The 26965-nt window shown below is 37.5% G+C and overlaps 1 protein-coding gene across 9 annotated transcripts in view; it reads left to right on the top strand.

Annotated features, from left to right (window-relative positions):
- Nucleotides 1-26965, top strand: part of PKHD1 (PKHD1 ciliary IPT domain containing fibrocystin/polyductin) — a 568785-nt gene that overhangs the window by 214251 nt on the left and 327569 nt on the right. For 8 of the 9 annotated variants that reach the window (XM_058306868.2, XM_071218516.1, XM_058306861.2 and 5 more), the window contains 4 exons: nucleotides 18536-18746; nucleotides 19127-19284; nucleotides 21594-21785; nucleotides 24748-24873. In XM_058306868.2, coding sequence (XP_058162851.1) covers nucleotides 18536-18746; nucleotides 19127-19284; nucleotides 21594-21785; nucleotides 24748-24873 — 687 coding nt within the window. The remainder of the gene's footprint in view (nucleotides 1-18535; nucleotides 18747-19126; nucleotides 19285-21593; nucleotides 21786-24747; nucleotides 24874-26965) is intronic. The other variant, XM_071218517.1, reaches the window with a different exon arrangement.

Below are 26965 nucleotides of genomic sequence, written 5' to 3'. Positions count from 1 at the left end.
TTAACTATAGTCCATAGTTACATTAATTGTATTTTTCCCATACATCACTATATTCTTACACTTTGTGATAGTGATATACATCTGCTATAGAACGTAGAAGAATATTCTTGTATTTGTATTAATTAACCAAAATCTTCATCCACCTCTGTGTTTACTGTGTTATTCAGTCCCTGGATTATTCTCTAGCTTCCTTTCAATTGACATTTACATCCGCAGACTACCCTTTTCAGCCACAAATCCATTTATAAACCAGCTGTTATTCACTATAATATATTACCATCAACTTTATCCATTTCCGCACTTTTACAGTCAAGCTAACTGAAAATCCTGCATACAATAAGCACCAGTACCTCTTCACAGTCCTTATCCTATCTCCTAGTAACCTATAGTCTAGGTTTTAACTCCAAGTGTTTTTCTTATTTTGTTCATATTAGTGAAACCATACAATATTTGCCCTTTTGTGTCTGGCTTATATCACCTAGCATAATGCCCTCATGATTCATCCATGTTATCATATTTGTCCCAATTACATTTATTCTTACAGCAGCATAGTATTTCCTCAAATGTATATACCACATTTTGTTTATCCATTCATTGGTTGATGGACACTTGGGTTGCTTCCATCTTTTGGCAATTGTGAATAATGTCACTATAAACATAAGGCTTAAGAAACCCCCACCTGCAACCAGATCTTGAAGATGTTTCCCTACATTTTCTTTTATGAGTTTTATTGGTTCTCACTTTTATTTTAGGTCTTTGATCCATTAAGAGTTCATTTTTGTATAAGGTATGAGATAGAGGTTCCCATTCTTTTTAAAATATGGATATCTGGTTCTCCCAACACCATTAGCTGAATAGACTGTCCTGCCGCAACTGGGTGGGTGTAACAGACTTGTCAAAAATCACTTATGAGGCTCTGTTTCTGAACCATCAGTTTGGTTCCATTTGTCTATTTGTCTATGTTTATGCCAATACCATACTGTTTTTCTTACCACTGTAGATAGGTAATATGATTTAAAGTCTGGAAGTCAGAGTCCTCCAACTTCATTCTTCTTTTTTAAGATGTTTCTGACTATTTGGGACCCATTATCCTTCCAAATAAATTTGATAATTAGGTTTTTCATTCTTTAAAAAAGGCTGTTGGAATTTTTATAGGATTGAATTGAATTTGTATACCAATTTTGGTAGAATTGACATCTTAATGATATTTAGTGTTCCCATCCATGAACACAGAATTTTCTTCCATTTATTTAGGTTTACTTTGATTTCTTTTGGCAATATATTGTAGTTTTCTGAATACAAGTGCTTTATGTCCTTGGTTAACTTTAATCCTAAATATTTTATTTTTTTTTAGTCACCATTGTAAATGGAAATTTTCCCTGACTTCCTCCTCAGATTGCTCATTATTAGTGTATAGAAACACTATTGATTTTTGCATATTAATCTTGTATCCTCCCGTTCTGCTGATCCCATTTATGAGCTCTAGTAGCTTTGTTGCAGATTTTTCATGATTTTCTAGGTATAGTATCATATCATCTGCAAGTAGTGAAAGTTTTACTTCTTTGTTACAAGTATACCAGGGAGCTGTGTAAAATGACATCTTCCCACCAAACTGAAAGGAATACAGTACACCAAAGAAAGGCTCTGACAAGTCCAGCTTGGCAAGCAAAGAGCATTTAATAAGGGGTTTACATGGGACCTCACCCTTGATGTTCCAGAGGAGAGATCCTCTCTCTTGGAGAGTCTGAACCTGGTCATGGCCTAAATCATCTGTGGCAGGGGGCAGAAACTGTGGGACTTCTGAGGCTCAAGCTGCCCTTGATACCAAAGCAAGAGGGACTTTTATACTATATGACAATGTGTAGATGTGGGGAACACATGAGGAGAGAGCGTGATTAAAAAGGCAATGCTCAGGACAGATGATCAAGGACTGGGCATTGATTTCCCAGCTGGGCAGAAGTTATACTTTCTTAGTGTAACTAAGTGTAACTTAGTGTAACTTAGCTACTTAATATGAGCATTTATAATGTTTGTCAATAGTGCTGTAATTATAGTAATTACTAAGGGATCTATTGATAAAAAGTTGGTCAAGCATTTCACAGATCAGATTATTATTAGAGTTCCAGGAGAGTGGTATAAGTATACTTTATCAGTAATTAGCTCAGAAACAGTTATTTCTCATGTCTTGATTTGTAACTGCTAAGAAATGAAATGCTTCTGTGACTAAAAAACAAAGAAAATGGTAGAGTTGTGGGAAAAATGCAAAGCCATATATGCTACATTCTTCATTTTGAATTTTGATGACTTTTATTTCTTTTTCTTGCCTGATTGCTCTAGTTAGAACTCTAGGAATATATTGTACAACAGTGGTGACAATGGACATCCTTGTACTGTTCTGATCTGGACAGGAAAACTTTCAATCTCACCATTGAGTACAATGTTAGCTGTGGGTTTTTAATATAAGCCCTTTATCATATTGAGAAAGTTTCCTGCAATTCCTATTTTTCAGTGTGCTTTTATTAAAAAGAATGCTATGTTTTGTCAAATGCCTTTTCTGTGACAATCAAGACAATTATATAATTTTTCTTCTTTGATTTGTTAATGTGTATTATGCTGAATGACTTTCTTGTGTTTAACCACCCTTGTGTACCTGGGATCACACCCACTTTTCGTGATGAATAATTCTTTAATGTTTCATCAGATTTGATCAGTATTTCACTGAGGATTTTTGCATCCATATTCATTTGGGAAATGGGTATGTAGGTTTCTTTTTTCATAATATCCTTATCTAGCTTTGTTGTTAGGGTGATATTGGTGTCATAGAATGAGTTTGGTAGCATTCTTTCCTGTTCAGTTGTTTGGAAGAGTTTGAGTAAGATTGATATTAGATTACCTTTGAATAATTAGTAGAATTTACCTGTGATGACATCTGGTCCTGGGCTTCTCATTTTGGGGAGTTGTTTGATGACTCTTTCAATCTCTTTGCTTGTGATTGGTTTGTTGAGGTCTTCTATTTTTGTAGGGTCAGTGTAGGTTGTTCTTATATTCCTAAGGATTTTTCAATTTCATCTACAATGTCTAGTTTGTTGGTATACAGTTGTTCAAAGTATCCTCTTATGAACTCTTTTATTTCTGTGGGCTCAGTAATAATGTCCTCATTTTCATTTCTGATTTTATTAATTTGCATATTCTTTCTTTGTCCATCTAGCTAAAGGCTGTAAATGTTGTTGATCTCAAAAAATCAATTTTTGGTTTTGTTAATTCTCTATATTTTTTTTCTCAATTTCATTTATTTCTTCTCTGATCTTTGTAATTTCATACCTTTACTTGCTTTAGGCATTGTTTTCTGTTCTTTTTCTAGTTCCTCCAGCAGTATAGTTAAGTCATAAAGTTTAGCTTTCTTCTTTTTAATGTAAGCCTTAAAATATATAAATTTCCCTCTCAGCAGTCTTTCACTGCGTCCTATAGATTCTGATATATTGTGTTCTCATTTTCATTCATTTCAAGATATTTATTGATTTCCCTTGCAATTTCTTCTTTGACTAACTGATTACTTAAAAGTGTGTTGTTTAATCTCCACATATTTATGAAGTTACCCTTTTTCTGCCTGTTGTTGATGTCCAGCTTTATTCCATTATGATAAGAAATAGTGTTTTGTATAATTCTGATCTTTTGAAATTTATTGACATCTGCTTTATGACCTAACATATGGTCTATCCTGGAGAAAGATCCAAGAGCACTTGAGAAGAAAGTATATCCTGCTGGTTTGGGATGCAATGTTCTATGTATGCTTATTAAGTTTAGTTTTTTTGTCATATTTTCATGCTCTCTGTTTCTTTGTTTTTGTTGATCCTCTGCCAAGATGATCTATCTATTGCTGGGAGTGGTGTACTGAAGTCTTCAACTATTTTTGTAGAGACATTTATTTCTCCCTTCTGTTTTGCCAGTGTTTGGCTCTTGTAGTTTGAGGCATTCTGGTTCGGTGCATATACATTTATGATTGATATTTCCTTCTGGTGAATTGACCCATCTATTATTAAATAATGACCTTCCTTGTCTCTAACAGAAGCTTTACTTTTAAAGTCTATTTCACTGATATAAGTATAGCTATTTCATCTCTTATTTTGGTCACTGCATGCATGGAATATCTTCTTCAAGCCTTTCACTTTCAATCTATTTGTATCCTTGAGTCTAAGGTGAGTCTCTTGTAGACATCATAAGATGGCTTGTATTTTTTTAATCCACTCTCCCAGGCTGCATTTTTTTGATTGGGGAATTTAATCTACTAATATTCAATGTTATTACTGTAAAGGCAGTTCTTTCTTCACACATTTTGATCTTTGGGTTTTATCTGTCATATCTTGTTTTCACCACACTTTTTATACTTTTAGTTACTTTTACTAATATAACCTTCATTTCTAGACTATCTTCCAAGTCTATCTCTCCTGTCTTTTCTTTTCAGGCTGTAGAACTCCCCTTAGTATTTCCTGCAAAGCTGGTCTCTTGGTTACAAACATTTCTCAGTTTCTGCTTATCTGTGAATGTTCTAAAACTCACCCTCATTTTTGAAAGATAGTTTTGCCAGATGTAAGATTCTTGGCTTACATTTTTTCTCTTTCAGTATCTTAAATATATCATACAACTGCCTTCTTGTCTTCATGGTTCCTGACAAGAAATCAACACTTAATCTTATTGGGCATTTCTTGTATATGATGGATCTCTTTTATCTTGCTGCTTTCAGGATTTTCTCTTTATCTTTGGCATTTGACATTTGATTCATATTTGTCTCAACATATTTGGATTTATTCAGATGGAAGTACTTTGGGCCTGTTGGACCTTGATATCTATATCTGTCAATAGGGTCAGGAAATTTTCTACCATTATTTCATCAAATATTCCTTCTCCCCTTTCCCTATCTCTTCTCCTTCTGGGGCATCCATGAAACATGTTTGCATGTCTCTTGCTATCATTTAGTTCCCTGTTACCCTGTTCAATTTTTCTCATTCTTTTCTTTTCTTTTTTAAGATTTTATTTTTTATTTATTTCTCCTTCCTTCTGCCCCCGGTTGTCTGCTCTCTGTGTCCATTCACTGTGTGTTCTTCTGTCCTTATCAGTGGCACCAGGATCTGTGTTTCTTTTTGTTGCATCATCTTGTTGTGTCAGATCTCTGTGTGTGTGGTGCCATTCTTGGGAAGGCTGCACTTTCTTTCACAGTGGGCGGCTCTCCTTAAGGGGCACACTCCTTGCATGTGGGGCTCCCCTATGCAGGGGACAACCCTGTGTGGCATGGCACTCCTTGCATGCATCAACACTGCACATGGGCCAGCTCCACACAAGTCAAGGGTTTGAACTGTGGGCCTCCCATGTGGTAGGCCGATGCCCTATCCATTGGTCCAAGTCCGCTTCCCCCATTCTTTTCTTCTTTTCTTTATCTGTACTTTTGTATGTTCTCTTTCAGACACCCTGTCTTCAAGTCCACTGATCCTTTCTTCTGCCTCTTCAACTCTGTTACATGCCTCCTGTTTATTTTGATTTCATTTATTGTGCATTTCAATTCCTATGAGATCTGCTATTTTTCTAGGAATGCTTTCAAATTCTTCTTTGTGTTCACCCAATGCCCTCTGCTGTCTTTAATCTCTTTAGCCATCTCATTGAATTTATTAAGGAGTGTTGTTTGAACATCTAGGATTAGTTGTCTCAACTCCTTTATGTCATCTGGAGGCTTATCTTTTTTCTTTGACTCAACCATATCTTCCTGTTTCTTGGAATGGATTGTAATTTTTTGTTGGTATCTCAGCATACAATTTAGTAGATGTATTTATTCTTGGCCCCTTTCTCTCTTTCATCTATGGGTTTCTATTTGATTGGCTTTGTGCTACAGGCCCTCTTTGATACTTGGTTCAACTTCAAGTATTATAGTTGATTGTGTTTAGCTAATCTGATTTTTGTTTTTTTGCTCTTTGTCATCTGCTTCTTGCCACTTACTCTTGCTAGTTGTGGAATAGGAGCTGAGGATGAAGTGGTACTGTAAACCATGGAGGCTGAAGCTCCCTGTGCTGCCCCAGGAATGATGAAGCTTCTCCCACCTTTCTCCCCTGCCAGGGATAGGGATGGAGCTGCAACCATGTACATTAATCCAAATCATGCAGGCCAAGGCCATTTGTAGTTGCCCAGAGAGACTGCTAAAGTACCACACCCCTTCTTTCTCTGCCTTGGTAGGGTTGGAGCTGCAGTTGTGGGCAGCAAACTAAGCTGTGTGAGTCAAAATTGACTGCGGTTGTCCAGGTGACTGATGAAGTACTGGTCTCCCTCTTCCTTGCCAGGGGCAAGAATGGAGCCTCTGGTGTGCTCAGCAATCTAGTCTATGCAGGGCAAAAGTGACTGCAGTTGCCCAGAAAGAGTGAGGGAGCACTGTTCTTCCTCCTGTTCTGGAATCACAGATGTGTCCAATAATCTAGTTCATGTGGGCTGAAAGTGGCTACAGTTTCCTGGAGAGTCTGAGGGTATACTTTCCCTCCTGTCCTGTCAAGGGCAGGGAGGGATCCAGTGATGTGTCCAATGATATTGTTTGTGTGGGCCAAAAGCCTGCAGTTCCCTGGAGAGGTTGAGGTAACACCAGCCCTCTCCTATCCTATTGGAGATGGAGATGTAACCACAGGTTTTCCCACAGTCTAGTCCATGTGGAGCAAATGTGCCTGCAGTTGCATGGAGAGGCTAAGGTTGCACTGTCCCTTCTGCCTCATCAGGGGCTGGGATGGGTCCACAGGAGTGCCCAATACTCTAGTCAGTACAGGCTGAAAGTGCCTGCAGTTGTCTGGAGAGGTTGGAAACAGCTGCCTGGAAGAGGAAATAGTGCCTCCCTCCTTTCCAGTTGTGGGTGGATGCAGGTCCACAGGTTTGTTCACCAGTCTAGTCAAAAATGACCTTTCTCTTCATACCTACTGCCTAGCTCTGATCCAAACCTCCAAAACTTCTTGCTTGAACTATTGCAAGCCTTTCACATAGGCTTACTACTTTTATTCTCTTTCCTGCAAACTATTCTTCATATAGCATCCATGGTGACTTTGAAAAACATAAATTTGGTCATGTAACTCTCCGTTTAGAATAATAGATCAGGCAAACAAGGGCTCACATTATTTTGCCCAGTGTCATCATGTTGCCTCACTCATGGTGCTCTGGACACACTACTCTCCATATAGTTCCTAGAACACATCAACTTCATTCTTTCCTTACTGACTGGCCTTGGCTTTGGATTTTCACATACTCCCCAATATTCAGTAAATATGTTTTATCACTAAAGATTCTCTCCTCACAGTTTGATACATGCACTTATGGGCTTAAAACATCGCTCATATCATAACATTATGATGTCTTCATTATTATCCCAGATATTCCTTTGGCGACTTCCAAATGAGTTTTGGAATAAACTCTGAGTTCTTTGGAAGGATGTACAGAGCACTTGCTGGGTGGGTCCTGCTCACCTCTTCCAGTGTGCCCTCTGTTGGTGGCTCCTCATCACATCACCATCTCCCTGGTCTTCCTGCCCTCCAGTCATACCACGTCTGTAGAGGTTGTAGGTGCCGTATTCTCCACACCTTGTGCACACTGCTGCCTGTGCCTGGATCCTTCCTTCCTCCCTCCCTCCCTCCCTCCCTTCCTTCCTTCCTTTCTTCCTTCCTTTCTCCTTCCCTCCCTCCCTCCCTCCTTCCTTCCTTCCTTCCTTTTCTTGCTCTGTTGCTTGCTAACTTATTCCTTTGGAATAAAGATTAAAGTCCCATGAAATAAACTGAGGACAATTAGTTATTTTAAAGGGAGTTAACTGAAAATGATTATTATTATTTTTTCTCTATGCCCATTTGATAAGAATGGTTTTCTGGACAGTATAATTTATAGATGAATGTCACTGACATACTTGAACAATAATTTGTAGGAAATAAAATTATGAGTAGAAGTCATTAATGGAGTAAATGAAGAGTTTGTTGGTTAGCAGGCCAACTTTGAAAGCACAAAGTGGGTAAACATTGTTTGAAATTACAAATTAACAGCATCCCGTTTTCATTTGAACATATTCATAAATTTTTGAGTTTTTTAAACTGCAGTTTTATATGTTTATTTATTTGTGGCACAAAGGAAGGGATCTGCCCAATCTGGTTTTTAAAGAGTTCTGTGGAGTAAAATTATTCTCTTGCTTTTGAAACTTGTAAAATACTTTCCATATCAGAGAACACAGTATGTCTACCTTGTGTGACATTTGAATAACATTTATGAAGTAACAGATACAATTTTTTTGGCATAATTAAAGCCAATTGGGAAGAGTTAATTTACAGTTTTTTTCCCAGAGACCAAGAATTCAATTACTTGTCAAGGTCTCTGGTCTCAGATTCAGAAGGTCTAGTTGCAGGCCCTGGTGCTAGGATCCTGAAACTGCGGAATCTTGCCCTTGAAGAATCAGTTTTCCAACCTGTGCAATCTATTAAAAGAAAAAAAAATCTTACCTTAGAATAAAACTACCTAACATTGGAGCATGAATTGGGCCTACTCTAAATTCAATGAAATGTTTGTGTTATTTTTTATTCTTTTTTCATACTGGTAATTATTTTCTCACTTGGATATCTGATGTGAGTTAGCAAGCGATTGTCTAGAAAGCAATAGTCAAAGTAGTTAATTTAAATCACTACAGGTTAATAATTGTGACATACATACATAAAGGAAAAATAAGGCAGTGGCCCTGCATTCAATGTGCTAACTGGTAGGGTTGATGAGATAAGACATATGTACTCTAATAACTACAGAATAATTTATTACTTAAATCGATGGTACTGATTATAGGCTATGTAATTCATGTTTCCCTGGGCCTCTTCCCTGAGCTTCCTCAGCCTGTGGATATTTCAGCAGTGATAACAAAAATTATACTCCCTTAGTTGGTTAATTTTATGTGTCAACTTAGTTAGGTTACAGTGTTGAGTTGTTCTGTCAGACACTGGCCTTATTGTTATTGTGGAGGTATTTCATAGATGGGATTAATGTCTACAATCAGCTGAACTAAAGAATGAGAGATGACCCTTCATAATGTGGATGGGCCTCACCCAGTCAATTGGAGGTCTTAATAGCAAGAATTCCAGAGATCAGAAGGAATTCTGCTTCGAGATTACACCCTCCTTTTTTTCCTGAGTTTCCATGTTAAGGAATTCAGACTCAAAAATTCAATCACTCTCACTGGCATTTCTGGCCTCTGGCCTTCCCTACAAATTCAGACTTGCTACTCCCCACAATTGTGTGAGCCAATTTCTTAAAATAAATTTCTTTATATATATATCTATAAATCACTGTTGGTTCTGTTTATATATATAAATCCTGTTGGTTCTGACTGATATATGCTCCCTCTGTCTCACTCTCTCAGAACCCCCAGCCCTTTTAGCATTCCTCCCTGTTTGTTAAAGGAATTCTCACAAGTTTCATGTGCGTTTGTCAATTGGTCTGCCACAGTCACCACGAAATATTTTTCATGCTCTTTTCTTCCTATGGGCTTCATTTTCTTGGTCATTGTTCTTAGGTAAGGAGGGCTCTGGGCCTGATTCATCCCTGTCCCTGCTGCTGATACCCACCACAAGAATATCAAACACATGGTTGCCAAGGGCGTGGGCTTGCTCCCCAAGCTGTCAAATCCCAAAGTATGGGAGTGGTGGTATGTTCTACAATGAAATGTGATGATTGCCTCTCTGCGTCACTGGGTCCCACACGGTCACCTGACCTTGAATATATTGATGTTTATTCCTCCAGGTCTCATTCATGATTTTATTCATTTCGTACATGTTTATTGAGCACCTATTGTATGCTAGACACTGTAGTAGGCTTTGGTACGACCAAGGTTAGCAAAAATAAGTATCATTCCTGCTATCATGTTTGTTGGGGTAGACAATCGGATAATTTATAGTCAATCCATGACTGTGGTACGTGTTAGAAAAGGAGAGGGACATGGTGGTATGACATTGTAATGCAGGGTTTGACATAGTCAGGAGATCTTGGAAGACTTCTTCAAGGAAGCAAATTCAATATCATTCTGAAGAATGAGGCTGAGTGAAGTGGTATGAGAGTCCCAGGCTGAGGAGAATCTGGTGCAAAAGTCACTTGGAGGGTACGTTCATGTTCTGCTTGTGTCCTTTCTTTCCTTGTTCAATCATGGGTCCATATTGGAAGAAGAGAAGGTGCATATCTGAGACAGACTCCATGCTTTTTCTTTCATCTTCCTTTCCAAGTACTACTTTTGCCAGCTTCTTCTCCTACACAAAGTAACTCAAGGAAATGGTCCCATAAACTCATCAAACATGCTTGAGCATACCTACATCCCAGATGTACATACAGCTTTCACACACTAAGGACCCCACCCCATCATAAGATCTGTATCAGGGCCTAAAGTGTTCTCTGGACTTCAGTGGAAGAGAGAGGTGGGACTTGAGCTGGAAGGATAGGTGAGGGGAGGAAAGGAGGGCTTGCAGGTGGGAGAGACAAAATGGGCCAAAAGGTAGAAACAAGAATGATCCTATTAAATGAGAAGAGGTACAGAGACTGGACTTCCTGGAATATGGAATTTATTAGGACTGGATTATGGAGAGTCTTGAAAGTCAGAAAGGGGGTTTGGGGTTTTGTTATAGAGTACTCTAGGGAGATGCTGTAGGTTATTAAACAAACAAAGGCTGCAATTAAATGAATATAGCAAAGTTTTAAAAACAGGCATTATATGGAATGGATTAGAAGATCTGGAATCTCCTCTACTGTTTGCAGATGGTCTAATTCAGGTAATTACTGCAATTATCCTGTTATAAGGTGATGAAGTAGGAGTTTGATGGAAGAGAAAATTAGGGGAAATAGGAGAATTAAATGATATTCAACAAAGAATTATTAATACTTGTGAAATATTCCTCTAATGGGTGATGTAGAAGTAGGGTTTTTAACAATGGTGGCATCAGTGAATTGGGAGTAGAAGAAAGGAGAGTTGACTTTATGGAGAAATGAGTACATTATTTTGACATTTTGTATTTGAGATGACAGTAGTCAGCCAAGTGCCAGTATCTAATATATAGTTAGAATGAGGCTTGTACTCATGAAGCACCCAGGCTTGATTATTTAGTGATATGCATAGAGATGCTGTTTGTTCCAATGAGAGTGAATATGTTATGAGATAATTTTACTGCTTTCTAGAGACTCTGTCAACATTTAGAAAGACATAAGGTTATGTCAATAGCGAAAAATGAACTTCAAAAAGCCTCTAACTTTTTTCATTTGTTTTGATTTCATTATCATTTATTAGAAGAAACAGTCATGAATCTTGGTTCTGCAGTGTATAGCTTGCATTCTTATAGAAAGATAGTATGTGTTTCTTGCATATTGAGTAAATATTGTGACCATTGATTACAGAATTTGGTAGCATTTTGTCTTTGCTAAACATTTTCCTTTGTTTGGTAGAGATTTTTCAGTGTAGATATTCAAGCATGGATCACAGAAATTCACATACATGTGAATATACATCTAAATAAACTTCATTTTATTTCATTTTATTGTTCCCAAAGGTTAACACAGACAAACAAGGAATAAAATATTATTTTCTTTTGAGATGATTTATGTCTTAATTTTCACCTGCCCTATAATTAGAAATTCTGAACTCTTTAAATTTTTTCAAGATAAAATTATCACTCAAGTAAATTTCAGAATATATATCATTAACCCAAAGACCTTTCTAAGCCTGGAACAACATTATTGGTACAAATGCCTGCACACACACAAACACATGCACATATACACAGAGAGACAAATAAATAAAAAGGAGAGTTTAAAATAATTTGAAAATGATTTATTGTTGGCCACCTCTGTAGCTGGCAATTCAAGTATTATTACTTTACTTTAGTGCAACAAGGGAGGACAGTAATTTGCTGTGGGCTAAAGGTAAATTATGATCTATTGCAAAGGAGGAAGCAAATGTACTGAGGAAAGAGGAAGGAGTTGAGAATAAGCCATGTGTTTTCTAAAATATTGTTTCAGATAACACTTTGGAAAAAAACAAAGCAAAATTTTGCCTGACCCTTGCTGGAAAGGGCCAGAGTACACTGTGTAACAGACTACCTATTTCAATCTTTGATAATTAAGGATTTGTACGTTGGTGTCGGGAGGAATAGATGGATGCAGTGTAGTCTAATGCAAACCAAGATATCTAAAGTTACAAATTATCCTTCTTCAACTTGGCTTAGCAATCCTTCCCTGCATGCCAAGACTTAGGACAACAATTCCAAGGTAATTTTGATTTTCTCCTCCACTTAACACTATTTGTGAAGTAAGCTTGAGCCTTCAGATTGGAAATTAGTTATGGATTTCTACATCAGAGTCAAATAATGATACACTTTTATTTGAAATGAAGAAAGAGGTGGAAAAATTTGTCCTTAAAACACAGTGTGAAAGTTCTGGGAAGATGGTGTCAGAGTAGGGAGGCAGTGCTCAACTGTCTCACAAAAACAATGGAGAAAGGGCTAAAAGCTGTCCAAAGGACCTGCATTGGGGGTCAGTAGACCATGACAGTGCTACACAACTCCAAGAATGTGAGGTACAGAGAGATGAAGAACCCAAAACAACAAATATGAGTTACCAAACCACTGGTAGTGACCAGGAAGGGCTCTCCTCCCCCAACTCCCAAGATATTAAGCTAGGATAAAACTCCTGGCTCCCAGCAGCTGCCTGAGAGGGGAATAGATGTCTTCCTCCCTGTCAGCTGTTATAAGGGTAAAGGAAAAGGGAGTCAGGGGGTACTTCTCTTCAGGGAATTCAGCCAGCAGAGTCTGCTTTGAATCTTGGTGCCAGCCAGACCGAAACACAGGGAAACTGAGATTGAAAGAAAGACCTCCATGGAAAGGTGGAGTGACAAGTACCATCAGCTGGCAGGTCTATAAACTGCAGAGATAAACTGCTTTTAGTGGTCTGTCTTAGCCCAAACTCATGGAAGAATATCTGCACCCATTAGTGAGTCCTTGGCCCAATTTTGATAACTTAAGTTAGGCAATTTTAAAAACTTCAAATAAGTTAAACCAAATATCAAAGAAAAGCTGTGGGAAAAAAATAGGCAAGAGAGAAATTGACCATCAGAGAAAATTCACCAACATATTCAGATGCCTAGACATCAGCAAATAATTACAAGTCATATTAGGAAACAGGAATTGATGGTCCAGTTAAAGGAACAAACCAAATATCCTGAAAAAATACAAGATTTAAGACAATCAATAATAATCAAACAACTATCTTAAATCAACTCAAAGGATTGAAAGAAAGTATGACTAAAGAAATAAAGGATATTAAGAAGACACTGGGTGAACATAAAGAACAATTTGAAAGCCTGCAAAGAAAAGTAAAAGAGATTATGGAAATGAAAGTCATGATGGATGAGATTAAAAATGCATTAGAGGCACATGGGAGCAGATTTGAACTACTTAAAGACAGAATTAGTGATTTAGAAGATAGGATACATGAACTGGAAAAATACAGGAGAACAGAAAGAGAAGAAAATGGAAAATGGAAAATATGGAGCAGAGAATTGATTGACAATGCAAAACAAATATATGTTTTATTGATGTCCCAGAAGAAGAGAATGGAAAAGTGGCAGAAAGAATATTTGAGGAAATAATGACTGAAAATTTCCAACCCTTATGAAAAACATAAATTTCAATATCCAGGGACAACACACTCCAAACAGAATAAATCCAAATAGAACTACCACCAGCCATCTACTATTCAGAATGACAAATACGAGAGAAAAAGATTAGATTCTTTAAAAAATATATATATTAGCAATAAAATAGTTTACTAGGGAGCAAAGGTAAAGTCTTAATTTGTGACTCTACCATTCTTTCCCTACCAGCCGCATACCAGAGGTCTTATATTCATAAAATGGGAAAGGGGCAGAGGGTTGTGCAATAAATCCCCAAAGCATCGCCTACAAGGCAACCTCAATAAGATTAAGTGCCAACTCTCATCAGAAACCATGGAGATGAGAACAAAGTGGTATGATATATTTAAGGTACTGAAAGAGAAAAACTGTAGGCAGGAATTCAGTATCCAGCAAAAACTATCCTTAAAAAATGAGGGTGAGTTCAAAGTTTTCAGACTAAACTGATTGAATATGTTCCTGAAGATCACAATTACAAGAGATATAAAGGGAGTGCTGCAACATGAAAGGAAAAAAAAAAAACAAGAGTGAGAGTCTTGGAGAAGAGTGTAGAAATGAAGATTATTAAGAAGGGAAAAATAAGAGGTAAAAAGACAGAGAATAGTAAGATGTGACAACAGAAAGTCAAAGGACAAAATGGATAAAGTAGTTATGCCTTTATAGAAATAACATTGAATGTTAATGGCTTGAACTCCCCAAACAAAAGACATAGATCAATAGAATGGATAAGAAAATATTTAATATGAGCCATCTGTATGTTATCTACAAAAGACTCACTTCAGATGTAATGACATACCAGGTTAAAAGTGAAAGATTGAGAAAAGATATTCCATGCAAATAGTAATCAAAAAAAAGCTGGAGTAATAATACTAATATTGGACAAAATAGATTTTAAAAACAAAACTGTTATACAGGATGAAGAAGGTCATTTTATATTAATAAAAGGGGCAATTCATCAAGAAGAAATAATTATAATAAATATTTATGCACCTAACCTGAGTGTCCTAAGATACATGAGGGAAACACTGGAAAAACTGAAGGGAGAAATAGAGGTCTCTACAATAGTAGTTGAAGATTTCAATCATCACTCTCAGTATTGGATAGAACATCTGGACAGAGGATTGATAAAGAAACAGAAAGCTTGAATAATATGTTAGATAAACTAGACCTAACAGACATCTGTAGAGCATTGCACCATAAAACAGAAGGATATACATTCTTTTCAAGCACTTGTGGGTCCTTCCCCGGGATAAACCATATGTTGGGTCACAAGACAAAACCTAATAAATTTCTAAAAGACTGAAATTATACAAAATACTTTTCTATGATTGTAATGGAATGAAGATGGAAATCAATAATGGATGGAAAAAGGGAAAATTGATAAATATATGGAGATTAAACAGTACACTTGGAAATAATCAGTGGGTCAAAGAAGAAATTGTAAGAGTATTCAGCAAATATCTTGAGATGAATGAAAATGAGAACACAACATAACACAACCTATGGGACACCACAAAGGGAGTCCTGAAAGAGAATTTTATAGTCCTCAATACTTATATTAAAAAGAAAGAGCTAAAACTGAAGACCTAACTCCACACCAGGCAGAACTAGAAAAAGAACAGCAAACTAATCCCAAACCAAGCCGAAGGAAAGAAACAGTAATGATCAGAACAGAAATAAATGAAATCAAGATTTAAAAAAAGTAGAGAGAACCAAACAAAACCAAAAGTTGATTCTTTGAGGAGATCAACAAAATTAACAAATGCTTAGCTAGACTGACAAAGCAAAAGGAAAGAAGACCCAAATAAATAAAATCGGAAATGAGAGGGGAAACATTGCAAATGACCCTGCAAAATAAGAGAGATCATAAGAGGATACTATGGATAACTGTATATCAAAAAACTAGAAAATGTAGTCAAGATGGGCAAATATAGACACAAGAACCACTACACTGACCCTAGAAGAAAGAGAAGACCTTAACAAACCAATCACAAGTGAAGAGATTGAAACAGTCATTGAAAGCCTCCCAAAGGAAAAAGGCCAGGAACCAGATGGCTTCACAGGTGAATTCTACCAATCCTTCAAAGTAAATATAGATGCAAAATCCTCAACAAAAATACTTGCAAACCAAATCCAAAAGCACATTAAAAGAATTATGTACCATGATTAGGAACCAAATTGAAAACTCAGAAATAGACCTTCATATCTACAGTTAAGTGATTTTTGACAAGGTTGGGATACCCTCCCAGCTGGGAGAACTGTATAGCCATATCCAAAAGAAAGAAAGGAGATCCCTGTCTCACATACAATTTTATAAAATTTAATTATACAAAATTTAATTATATAAAATTATACAACAATTAGCTCAAAATGGATCAAGAACCTAAATATAAAAGTGACAATCATAAAACTCCTAGAAGAAAATATAGGAAAACATCATCTTTTTTTTTTAAAGATTTATTTATTTATTTCTCTCCTTTTCGCTCCCTACCCCAGTGTCTGTTCTCTGTGTCTATTTGCTGCGTCTTCTTTGTCCGCTTCTGTTGTTGTCAGTGGCACAGGAATCTGTGTTTCTTTATTTGTTGTTGTTGTTGTGTCATCTTGTTGTGTCAGTTTTCTGTGTGTGTGGTGCCATTCCTGGGCAGGCTGCACTTTCTTTCATGATGGGCGGCTCTCCTTACGGGGTGCACTCCTTGTGTGTGGGGCTCCCTTACGCGGGGGTCACCCCTGTGTGGCAGGACACACCTTGTGCACATCAGTACAGAGCATGGGCCAGCTGCACACAGGTCAAGGAGGCCTGGGGTTTGAACTACAGACCTCCCATGTGGTAGACGGACGCCCTAACCACTGGGCCAAGTCCGCCACTGGAAAACATCTTCAAGATCTTGTGGTAGGTGGTAATTTCTTAAACCTTACACCTGAAGCACGAGCAATGAAAGAAAAAAATAAATATATGGAACCTCCTCAAAAGTCAGCACTTTTGCATCTCAAAGGACTTTGTCAAAGGGTGAAAGAGCATCTGACTCAATGGGAGAAATATTTTGAAATCACATATTTGATAAAGGTTTAATATCCATGATATACAAACAGATCATCAAATTCAACAATAAAAACATAAACTATCCATTTAAAAAATGGGCAAAAAGACTTGAAAAGACAATTGTCCAAAGAAGAAATACAAATGGTGAAGAAACCCATGAAAAAGTGTTCAACATGGCTAGTGGTTAGGGAAATGCAAATCAAAACTACAATAAGAGATATCATTTCACACCTATTAGACTGGCCACTATTAAAAAGTCAGAAAACTGTAAATGTTGGAGAGGATGTGGAGAGACAGGAATGCTTTTTCACTGTTGGCGGGAATGTAGAATGGTATAGCCACTGTGGAGGATTGTTTGGCATTTCCTAAGGAAGTTGAATATAGACTTGTTATGTGACCCAACAATACTATAACTAGGTATATACCCAGAAGAACTGAGAGCACTGACACAAATTGACAACTACACACTGATATCCACAGTGACATTATTCATGATAGCCGAAAATTGGAAGCAACCAGGTGTCCGTCAACTGATGAGTGGATAAACAAATTGTGGTGTATATACACGATGGAATATTATGCAGCAGTAAGAAGAAATGAGATTGTGAAGATTTGACAGTATGGATGAACCTTAGAGGACATTGTCTTGAATGAACCAAGCCAGGCTCAAAAGGACGAATACTATATGATTGTGTTATTATGAATTAAATACCTTATGTAAACTCATGGAGTTAATAATTAGAATATAAGTCACCAGAAAATAGAATAAGGGTAGAGAACGGAAAGCTGAGTATTAATCTGTGCAGAATTGGTAAAAATGTTGTTTATAAATCTTTGGAAATGAATAGAAATGGTGAAAGCTCATCGTAGTGTGTGTAACTAGCAGAGTTATTATATGGCAATGACAGCGGTTCAAGGGTATGTCTAAGGTCGTGTATATTATTAGAAGGAAAGCCAAAAAATCTAAAATCTATCTATATAACACAGTGAAACCTTATGTGAAATATGAATTCAATAGAAGCTGTATATGGCAGGGGAAACAGAGAGAGATTAAGAGGTGATGAGTTTTGATTGTTTTTTGTTTTTATTAGTATTATTATTGGAATAATGAAAATGCTCTAAAAACGACTGAAGTGATAAATGTACAATTACGTAATTATACCGAATACCACTGATTGTATACTTTGGATGGATATTTTATGCTTTATTAATATGAATAAAATTGATTTGTTAAAAAAAAGTAGCAAGTGATAAAAGTTTCAAACAAACTATGAGATCTGACTCCAAAACAAAACAAAACAAAACAAGAAAACAAAACACACAATGTGATGTAAGGAAGGAAGAGAAAATACTAAAATATATTCATGATCTATTATGTGGCAAGGTCCAAGCTCAACGTTTCATAGATAGTACCTCATTTAAACCACCTGCAGCCTTATGAGGGAAGACATTGCTACTTCTGATTTGTAACTGAAGGAACTGAAACCCACCCTTATGTATATTACCCAGGATCCATAGTCAGATTATGGCAAACTGGGATTCAAATGCAAGTTAAGTCTGTCTCCAAGTCCTGTAATTTTCACACTACCACTCTCTATCCTGGATTTTTTTTATTGCCACCCTGTTGCAGATGAGAAATCCAACATACCAAAAAGTGAAGACACTGGTGCTTGTGAATTCTGAGACTTTCTTTTGCAGGTTCTTCTTTCACACTGTTCTCTGATTAAATAACATTACTTTGTTCTCAACCATTAAAATGTCTAAAGGCAAATTTTCCTTGGCTCCTTTAGGTCCACTGCCAGGAGTAATTGTCACCCATCTTCGAGCAGCTGCGCATGCCCGTGACACAGTGCTGGCTCTGGAAGATGCTGTGAACTGGTACCCTGGGGATGAAGTTGTCATCTTCAGTGGAATAGGCATCAAGGATGCCAAGCCTATGGAAGAAATTGTCATTGTGGAGACTGTGCACAATGCAGACCTCTATCTTAGGACACCCTTGAGGTACTGAGTTGTCAGCGTGGCTAAATTCAGGTGGAAGAAAATGAGGTTTTAATTGTGTTGGAGTCTGGATATTTGTATTTTTATATTAAATACAGTATATTAAATAACAGTAAATAATGCCTGAATTTTTTACAATAAAATGATAAGACATGAAGTATTTTTAAAAATATAGACGTTCCGTCTTATGGTCAGTGCAATAATTAGCATAGTTCTTAATTTCCATGAATTTGTGCTAATAGTCCACACTGTGTTTGAGTTTCGAAAGAAATAGGCTCCCAAATGAACAACTACTTTGATCTAGTGACTTACTAACATAAGATTTGGAGCGTGATGTTTTCAGAGGTGTCTTTCTTTTTATCTCTTTATCATTTTTTTTTCAGATATTCCCATGATATCACAGAATATTGGGTGGCTGGAGAGCACCTTGTTTTAAAGGCCACGGTGGCCCTGCTCAGCAGGAGTATTACCATACGAGGAATTTTTACCAATGAGAAGATCAGGCACCTTGTGTCATACAAAGAGGTCAATGCCTCAGAAGGTAGACACTTATTTTACTGGGAAATTCCATGAGTGAACAAGAATGTTCTCACTGTGAAATGATACATGGCATTGCTTTGTTTGGCCTCCTTCAAAATAAATAAACCCTAATCTTGGCATGCCATAAGATTCTATGGCTTCCAGAATGCTTTTGTTAAGTTGTCACTTCATGACCTTGTGAAAGAGATAGACAGAATTTCCATTTTGGAAATTAATTACTTCTCCAGGGGAAAAAAATCCCTGTTAATGTATGAATTCTGGAGAGTTTGATTAAATTTTCTAGTAAGATCTTATAACAAAGTCTTAACTGTTTCCAGTCCCAGTGTAATATAGTCTTTGGAAAACTGTAATGCCAGAGACATGAACTCAGGCAGCACATTCTTACTGATTAGACAGATAGAGCTCTTTTGCTCCCCCACCCCCTTTTTTGACTTGTTTTCTGAGTGAACTACCACGTATTTTAGTGAAGTGGTCGAAATAGTCAATTTATCTTCTAGTAGAATAACAGGTACTGAATCACACTGATGTGCCTATTAAACATCTATTTCAGGGATGGTTAGTTTAGTAGGTTATGTTTTGGTTTCCCAGACTGTAGATTATGAGGCTTTCACATGTTGTGAAGACATCATTTGTCAGCTTTCGTCCAGGATGGTATGGGTGTCAAGGATGACTCCCAGGCATGAGCTCTGGATGGATGATGAGGCTGTTTACTCAGATGGGAAGAGGAGCAGGTTTTGGGGTGGGAGGGTGGAGTTCATGAGTTCAATTTGGTATATGTTGAGTAGAGATGGCTGTGAGTGTCTGGAACCTGAAAGAAATGCTGGGACTGGAGATAAAGCTGTGGACCATGTATGCCTACTGGGGCCTGTGGGTGTCATGTTGGAATGTGGCTGGGTATGGAGGGTTGGTAGTGGTACAGAGGCATTTTGACCCACTCCTTCCCCAGTCGTCCAGCTCATACATGTGTCATTCCCTGAGAAATGTCTGGATAATGGTGGATTAGGATCCACTGACTGTCAAAGTAACAATTCTACTGAATCAAGATCTGCATTCTAGTCAAGCTCGCTTAATAATTCTTATGTAAGTGGTTCTCAGATCATATGTTGTGAAATATTGCATTTGATCTGGCTGCAAGTGAGACTAGGTTTCTAGGTTTGAGCCATTATAAATTTGTTAGCTCTTAATGGGAAAAATCCCTGGTTTGACAATAGCTCCTAAATGTCACTGCAAAATTCTCAGAATAAAAACTAAATCCATGGGCCTTAGTTAAAAAGCCAAAAATATGGCACTCACCCCTTCTTTATGTGGTACTGAAGTATGAGAATGAGGTAGCTGAATTGATCAATATAAGACATTGTCACACAAAAATAGTGTGGAAGTTTGGCATAACAGTAAAAACCATGATAAATATACAATTATTTGAATTCTTCATTCATCTTTTATTATATTCAAACTCTGAGTGTTAGGAAGGGACTGAACTCTGAAATTTGCTGTTATTTGGGAATGATACATTGTTTTATAGTAGTATCAGTTCTTTGCTTCATTAGCACGGATAATAAGGAATCAATTTAGGAGATAATTTCTTCTCCAAAATGAGATTAGATCACACCACTTAATGCCATGTGTCAATAGAAACTGTCCTGGATCTTGAGGTCATGACACTTTGTAGTAATTGTAGTTGTAGGTGTTAAGTTTGTATAGTCTGCTATCTTTTCCTTATCACAGAGCTAGTCACAAAAAATGAGTTGGCTGCACAACTGGGTAGGGAGGTAGTACTACAGAAGCTGCCTTGTTATGTCTCTGGAGCCTTTTGTCATTTCTGCAATGTTATTATTGCTATGTTCTCAAACTACAAAATAGCAGAATAAAGGAGTAGTCCCACTGGACATTTGAAGATAGAAAGCATTGTCCTTTCATTCAATGCACACATCTTTCCTTCAATTATTAACCACAAGAAGGTCATTTTATCCCACACTCCCACCAGGGGCTCTTTTGGTTTGAAATAAGCGTCTATTTAGTGTGTGTTTGTGGGCTGTAGTCTGCTTCTTTGTGACAGTAAATTTTAAGGTGGTAGATTTGGGGGTTTCTGGAAATCATAGAGTGAAGGCAGCATTATATCTAGTTATTTAATCTTTTAACTAATAATCCACAGAGAAAAATCAAAGTCAAAGGGAAGAAATATTATTAAATGAAATAAACACTAATGGTTTGTCTTTATGCCAACGGTGCCTTTCAAACTGGGAAATTTGTCTGGCCTCGTATTGTACGTGCTTCAGGTCCAGGTGCCCTTGACTTCTTTCTGTGTTTCAGGTCATTCACAGCGCTGTTTGTATTCCAAGAGTGAGAAGATGCTGGGAGCCAGAGATCTGGGTGCCAGAGTCATCATCCAGTCCTTCCCAGGGGAGCCGAGCAGGGTCCAGTTGAAGGGAGTGCAGTTCCGTGACTTGGGGCAAGCCTTCCATAAGTATCTGAGCTCACTGACTCTGGTGGGAGCTATGAGTGGTAAGGGGGTACAGGTTTATGGTGTCTCACTTTTCTTTCCTCCCTTTCCCGTGCTCAAGACTACCTAGAGGGGACCATGCAGGTGATATAAGGGGTATGGAGCTTCAGAGATGGATATTGTATCCTCTCCAGATGCTTGCACTCTAGATCAGTGGTTCTCAAACTTTAGTTGGCCTAAAAATAATTACTTGGAAGCTTATTAAAATTTCGAGTTTTAGATCCTGCCCCAACAAATTCTGGTCTAAGGGGGACTTAGGGGCCTGAAGTTTCAACAATGAAATAGTAAAATTCTGAAACAGGTGATCTAAGCAATACACTTTGAGAAATATTGGTGTAAGTGTAGCAAGAGTGGAATGTGTCTGGAATATTGCCTCTACCATTTACTAGCTTGGTGTCTACAGGCAAATTAGCTTTGAATAGTGTTGAAAATCAATGCTATGGAAGTCCAGACACAGGAGGCAGCACTTTTATGTGAAGTTGTCCTAATTCACAGGAATCTTCTGTTTGGGAAAATGAGTGAAAATGGACTGAAACGAGGCATTTTTCTGGGGAACATGGAGCTCGCAGAGTGCAAGTCTTAGCTAGAGCTGAAATTATCGGAAGAGAGCAGGAAACATCAAATCCAGTTGAACAAAGAAAAAACCCAATATCAGAACAAGAAATGAAGAATCCAGGTGCACTGATAAAAGATTTTAAATTCAAAGTTGGAGAGATAGGGAGGATCCACAGTTGAAACCCAATATCAGAAGCTGATAAGCACAGAGTCACAGAATTGGGGGTCAGATGCTAAGTAAGGAGGACAGTAGCTCCATTTCTGAGTTATCCTCCCAAGCTTCAGGTTCCTCCAACATCCTCACATTCTAGCTTTGCCTCTGTCTCAAGGGGTGGCCCTTGGGTGTTTCGGAAGTTGATGCATCTGCACCAACATGGCGATGCAGTTGGGCCTTGGGAGATGGTAGGATTTCAATAGGTAATAACAGTCACCTTTGAGGTCATTGAGTGCAGGATCCTGGCTAGCCATCTGAAGCATTTTTCCTCATTTCAAATCATCTGCATGTCAAGAATATCTATTTATCCTAATTTTCCATATCTCTTTTGCCTTGTTTGTTCATTTATTTGTTTGTTTATTTTTAACATTCATTTAGGGGGAAGGTTCTTATCATGGATCTTTCCCTAGTACTTTGGGATGATTAGTGTCTTCCTATCCTTTTCTCTGGCTCTTTTGTTTCTCGGTGGGTATCATGCTACACAATATTTGACATGGGGACCAGCTCCAGTATAAGCACGGGTAGATAATCACATATCAATTATCATTGAACATAATCTAGACCCTCCCTTGCTCAAAATTCGCTTCTGTCTCCTTCCCCCACTCTCCCCGCCTGCTGCTTCAACCCGAGTAACTGTACTTTTATCTATTATAATAATAAGGTTTTATTTAAAGAAAGGGTACAGTGCTTTAAAAAATATTTGTAGACCAGTTCAATAATGCATTATCCCCTGTAGGTCTCTGTTAAAATGCAAATGTGTTTCCTGGGAGGGGGTAACATTAACCCAGAGGTTAGAAACTTCGGACTTGCTTACCAAAGGATTTTTTGTTATTTCATGCCCTGAAGGCCCTCACGCTCTGCATGTCCAGCAGCCACTGCAGGTAGAGGGCATTGGAATCTTTGCAGTCTACTTTGAAAGGTTTACCAATTCCTTAACTCCACCCATTAGTACTCAAACACATTTGTACTTATTGGTTGTCCAGATGAGCAGGCACATTCTCATAGGATGATATTATGGTGAAGATCTGGAGCAGGCTGTGTTTCTTGCAAAAGTGGATATGGATGGGTTATCTTATTGGGGTGGATCCATGTTGAGTCATGTGAGGTCACTGGGTACTAGAGAAACAGAGGTGGGGGGAATGTGGAGGTCCAGTATATATAATGATCTTAGAATTGAGAATTTTCTAGAGAGTTCCATTTTAACAGTTAAAATATCCCATAAACCAAAGTAGTTTGTCCAATATTCCCCAAATTTGGCATCCATATAATATCCCTTTCTCTACCTGGAAATACTATAAAACTCTTTTTTTTTCCCCAGGACGTATGGTTTAATTAGGCAAATAATGTTATTTTTATTATTTTAGTAGCAGTTTCCTCCATCAGACTGGAAATACATAAGTGCAGAATCCACTTGGCTTTGTTCATCTTTATATCCCCAGCAAGATGCACAAAGCCTAAAAGATATGGTTGATACTGATTTATTCATTGACTGACCCAGACCACATAACCAATTTGGTGGTTGTAAAATATGTCTATGGAGTCACTGTAACTATTTTCCTCAGTGTCTGTTCCTTTTAGCACAGTGGAAGGTACTCCTTCTTTAGCTTTATAAATCTACTGTGATCAAATGTGTGTCATATTCCTCAGATCAGTCTCGAGCTTTATTTACAATGTATTGTGAGGCTCTCTGGCTATCTTGGGTCAGGATTATCATTGTCTGACAAGGTAAAACTGTTAATTCACAGTCCAAGAAATAATGACATCTCCTGATGCCAGATACAGTTTCAAAGACCAGATTTGGTCCAAAGCAGATTTGGCATACTGTCCTTCACTTCTCCCTAGACTCTGCTGTATTGCAGTGAGAGGTGATATAAAATTTTGGCCATTATGAATCTTGACAGCCATGTGTTTGTGTTGTCATTTGCTCTTACTTTCTCATTCTTAACATATTTTTGTTTTTTTAACACTTGACCCTTGGATTTAACCCTGTTTAGCTTGTAGCCATTTTTGAGGCTAATTGGCTTGAGCTGTCCATTTCCTTGATTTGATTGTTACCTCCAACTCCTTGTCCCTTGAGTCTCATTATTGTATGGGGGTTGACTTTAGCTAGAGCATAGCATGCTTTGGTTGAGTAACAGAATTGGAAAAGCCTTTGAGATTCACTTCTAATTCTGACCTTCTTTTTTCCTATTTAGATTCTTATATTCAGGGCTGCTCAGTGTGGAACTCCTTCAGTAGAGGCCTCAGCATGTCTGGGACATGGGGCCTGAAAGTGGACAGTAATGTGTTCTATAATATTTTAGGCCATGCACTGCTGGTGGGTAAGTGAAGTGAACTTGTTTCATTTTGGTATTCTTGAGTAGGACACATAGTTTTTCAAAAGGGATTAACCCGCAGTTTGAATTCCCAATTTATAAAAACTTTGGCTCCTGATCATTAGATATAGGCAATAGTGCAAAATTCTAAGTTTAAAATTAGTCATCACTGATTGGCTCATTGAACTTTACCAATAGGAAACCGATCTTTTAAAGGTGACTTCCAGTTCAGGATTAAAAATATATAATGAGTAGGTTTTAAAATTTACTGCCAGCAGTTTTCACAATAAATAATATCTCTGTCCAGTGTATCAGATCGTCAACCTTGGATGTTGGCCAAGGATTTAAAAATCTTGAATTCTGTTCCTCAAACCTTCTGTGACTTAATGAAGAAGTCCATGTTGCATAATATCCTGACTGTTCATCTATATCCACTTTTGCCTCCTAAAGTTCATTCCCCATGCAAAATCCAGCATGATCCTTAAAATCCCAAATTTCATCATAACGCTCCTCTCAAACTCTCCTTTAAGAGTTTCTTATTGCTCTTAGAATACAATTCAAAATTCTTATTCAGACTTAAAAGACCCCGTCGGTGAACTTGCCCCTGTTTACCTTTGCAAACTTTGGCTTGTTCTTTTCCTCTCCCCCTGTACTCTAGTGCCACTGACCTATTTTAATTTTTAAATAGGTCATTCTCCTGCTTCAGGGCCTTTGCACAAGCTTTCTCTGTTCACAGCACTCCCTCTTCTCCTGCAGTCTCCTTCCCCCACCCCACCCTCAGGACCAGAACTTCTGTTTAAACCCTTTTAACACCAATCAGCACTTACTGATTTAAAACTATAATCTATGTTTGTGGTCATCTGATTAATGTCTGCTTTTACCACCAGACTTCAGGAGAATATCATATCCTTAGTCCTTCACACATTACCTACATCCCGCATTGTAGGTATCTGTTGAAAGAAATGAAGGAATTAATGAAAAAAGTGCCTCTGGTTATATTAGAATGAAAGAATAAACCAGAGGTTTCCACTAAAGTAAAAATAAAACTGTATTTGTTAAATAATGTTTTATATTTAATTCTGTGATGTCATTGGTGGGAAAATGTATGAGTTTCATTTAAGATCTGTTGAGATACCTGTTGAGATAAAAAACAACAACAACAACTATGCAGTGGGAAAATATGGATCAAATAAACTTGCTTTTAAACAAACTCCAGCTCTAAAAGGCAAAGAGATAAGGAAAAACACAGTGATCAGGTGCAAAAAAAAATCTTCAGATTGGAAGTATATAGCTGCAGGGAAGACAAACTAATGCATGTAGGATTGGTTTTGTTTATTCTTTTTGCTTTGTGGAGGGGAAAAGTTTGATGAAATCTGGAGCAGAAAATTCAGCAAGATACTCTAATGATAGTATTTTAGCAGAAAACAATTATGTGAAATAGACATTAGCTAGGCAAGGAACAGAACTGGGAGGAAGAATTTAGCTTCAGTGCTTGGAAATTATGAATTGAAGGCACTTGGCATCTACTGTACTGCAAATGAGAAAATGAAAATATTAGCTTATTTTAATGCATTATAGACAAAATTCTCAATTTCAAATTTCATGTACAATGCATTTGCAAACCAAGACTTGTGAAAAGACATGGGAAGGCCAGACACCTAAAGCCCTAGTCAATTGGGGTCCGCGGGAATGCTTTCTCTTGCACCATGGAAATGACTACAATCTGTAGCATTACCAATCTTTTTATTCAAAATCTCAGTGATTTGAGTGTGAGGGTTCCAGATACTATACAGTCTTTTCCTCCAGGACATTCCAGATGTTCCAGGAGAAGAGCGAGGCATACAGACAGCTGGTGGTCAATTTGGATGGCTAGAAATGGGGCTGGCATTGACACAAGAGTGTCTGCTTTTGGCTATGGGGAGAATCACTTAAACTCTTCTAAGAAGTGAAAGAGTAGGTCTATTTCTCTCTCTCTCTCTCTCTCTGTGTTTTGATGAATTTCTGATCAATGGTACTCTAAAACTGAAAAGATAATATGATCATTATTTCTGAATTATAGATTAAACAACAAAATAACCCATTACCCAAAAGTAGAGAG

This window comes from Dasypus novemcinctus, chromosome 11 (genome assembly GCF_030445035.2).
Source record: "Dasypus novemcinctus isolate mDasNov1 chromosome 11, mDasNov1.1.hap2, whole genome shotgun sequence".
In the NCBI taxonomy this organism is placed as follows: Eukaryota; Metazoa; Chordata; class Mammalia; order Cingulata; family Dasypodidae; genus Dasypus; species Dasypus novemcinctus.
The sequence above is the reverse complement of the archived record's forward strand: the minus strand, read 5'-3'. Positions and strand labels throughout refer to the sequence as shown.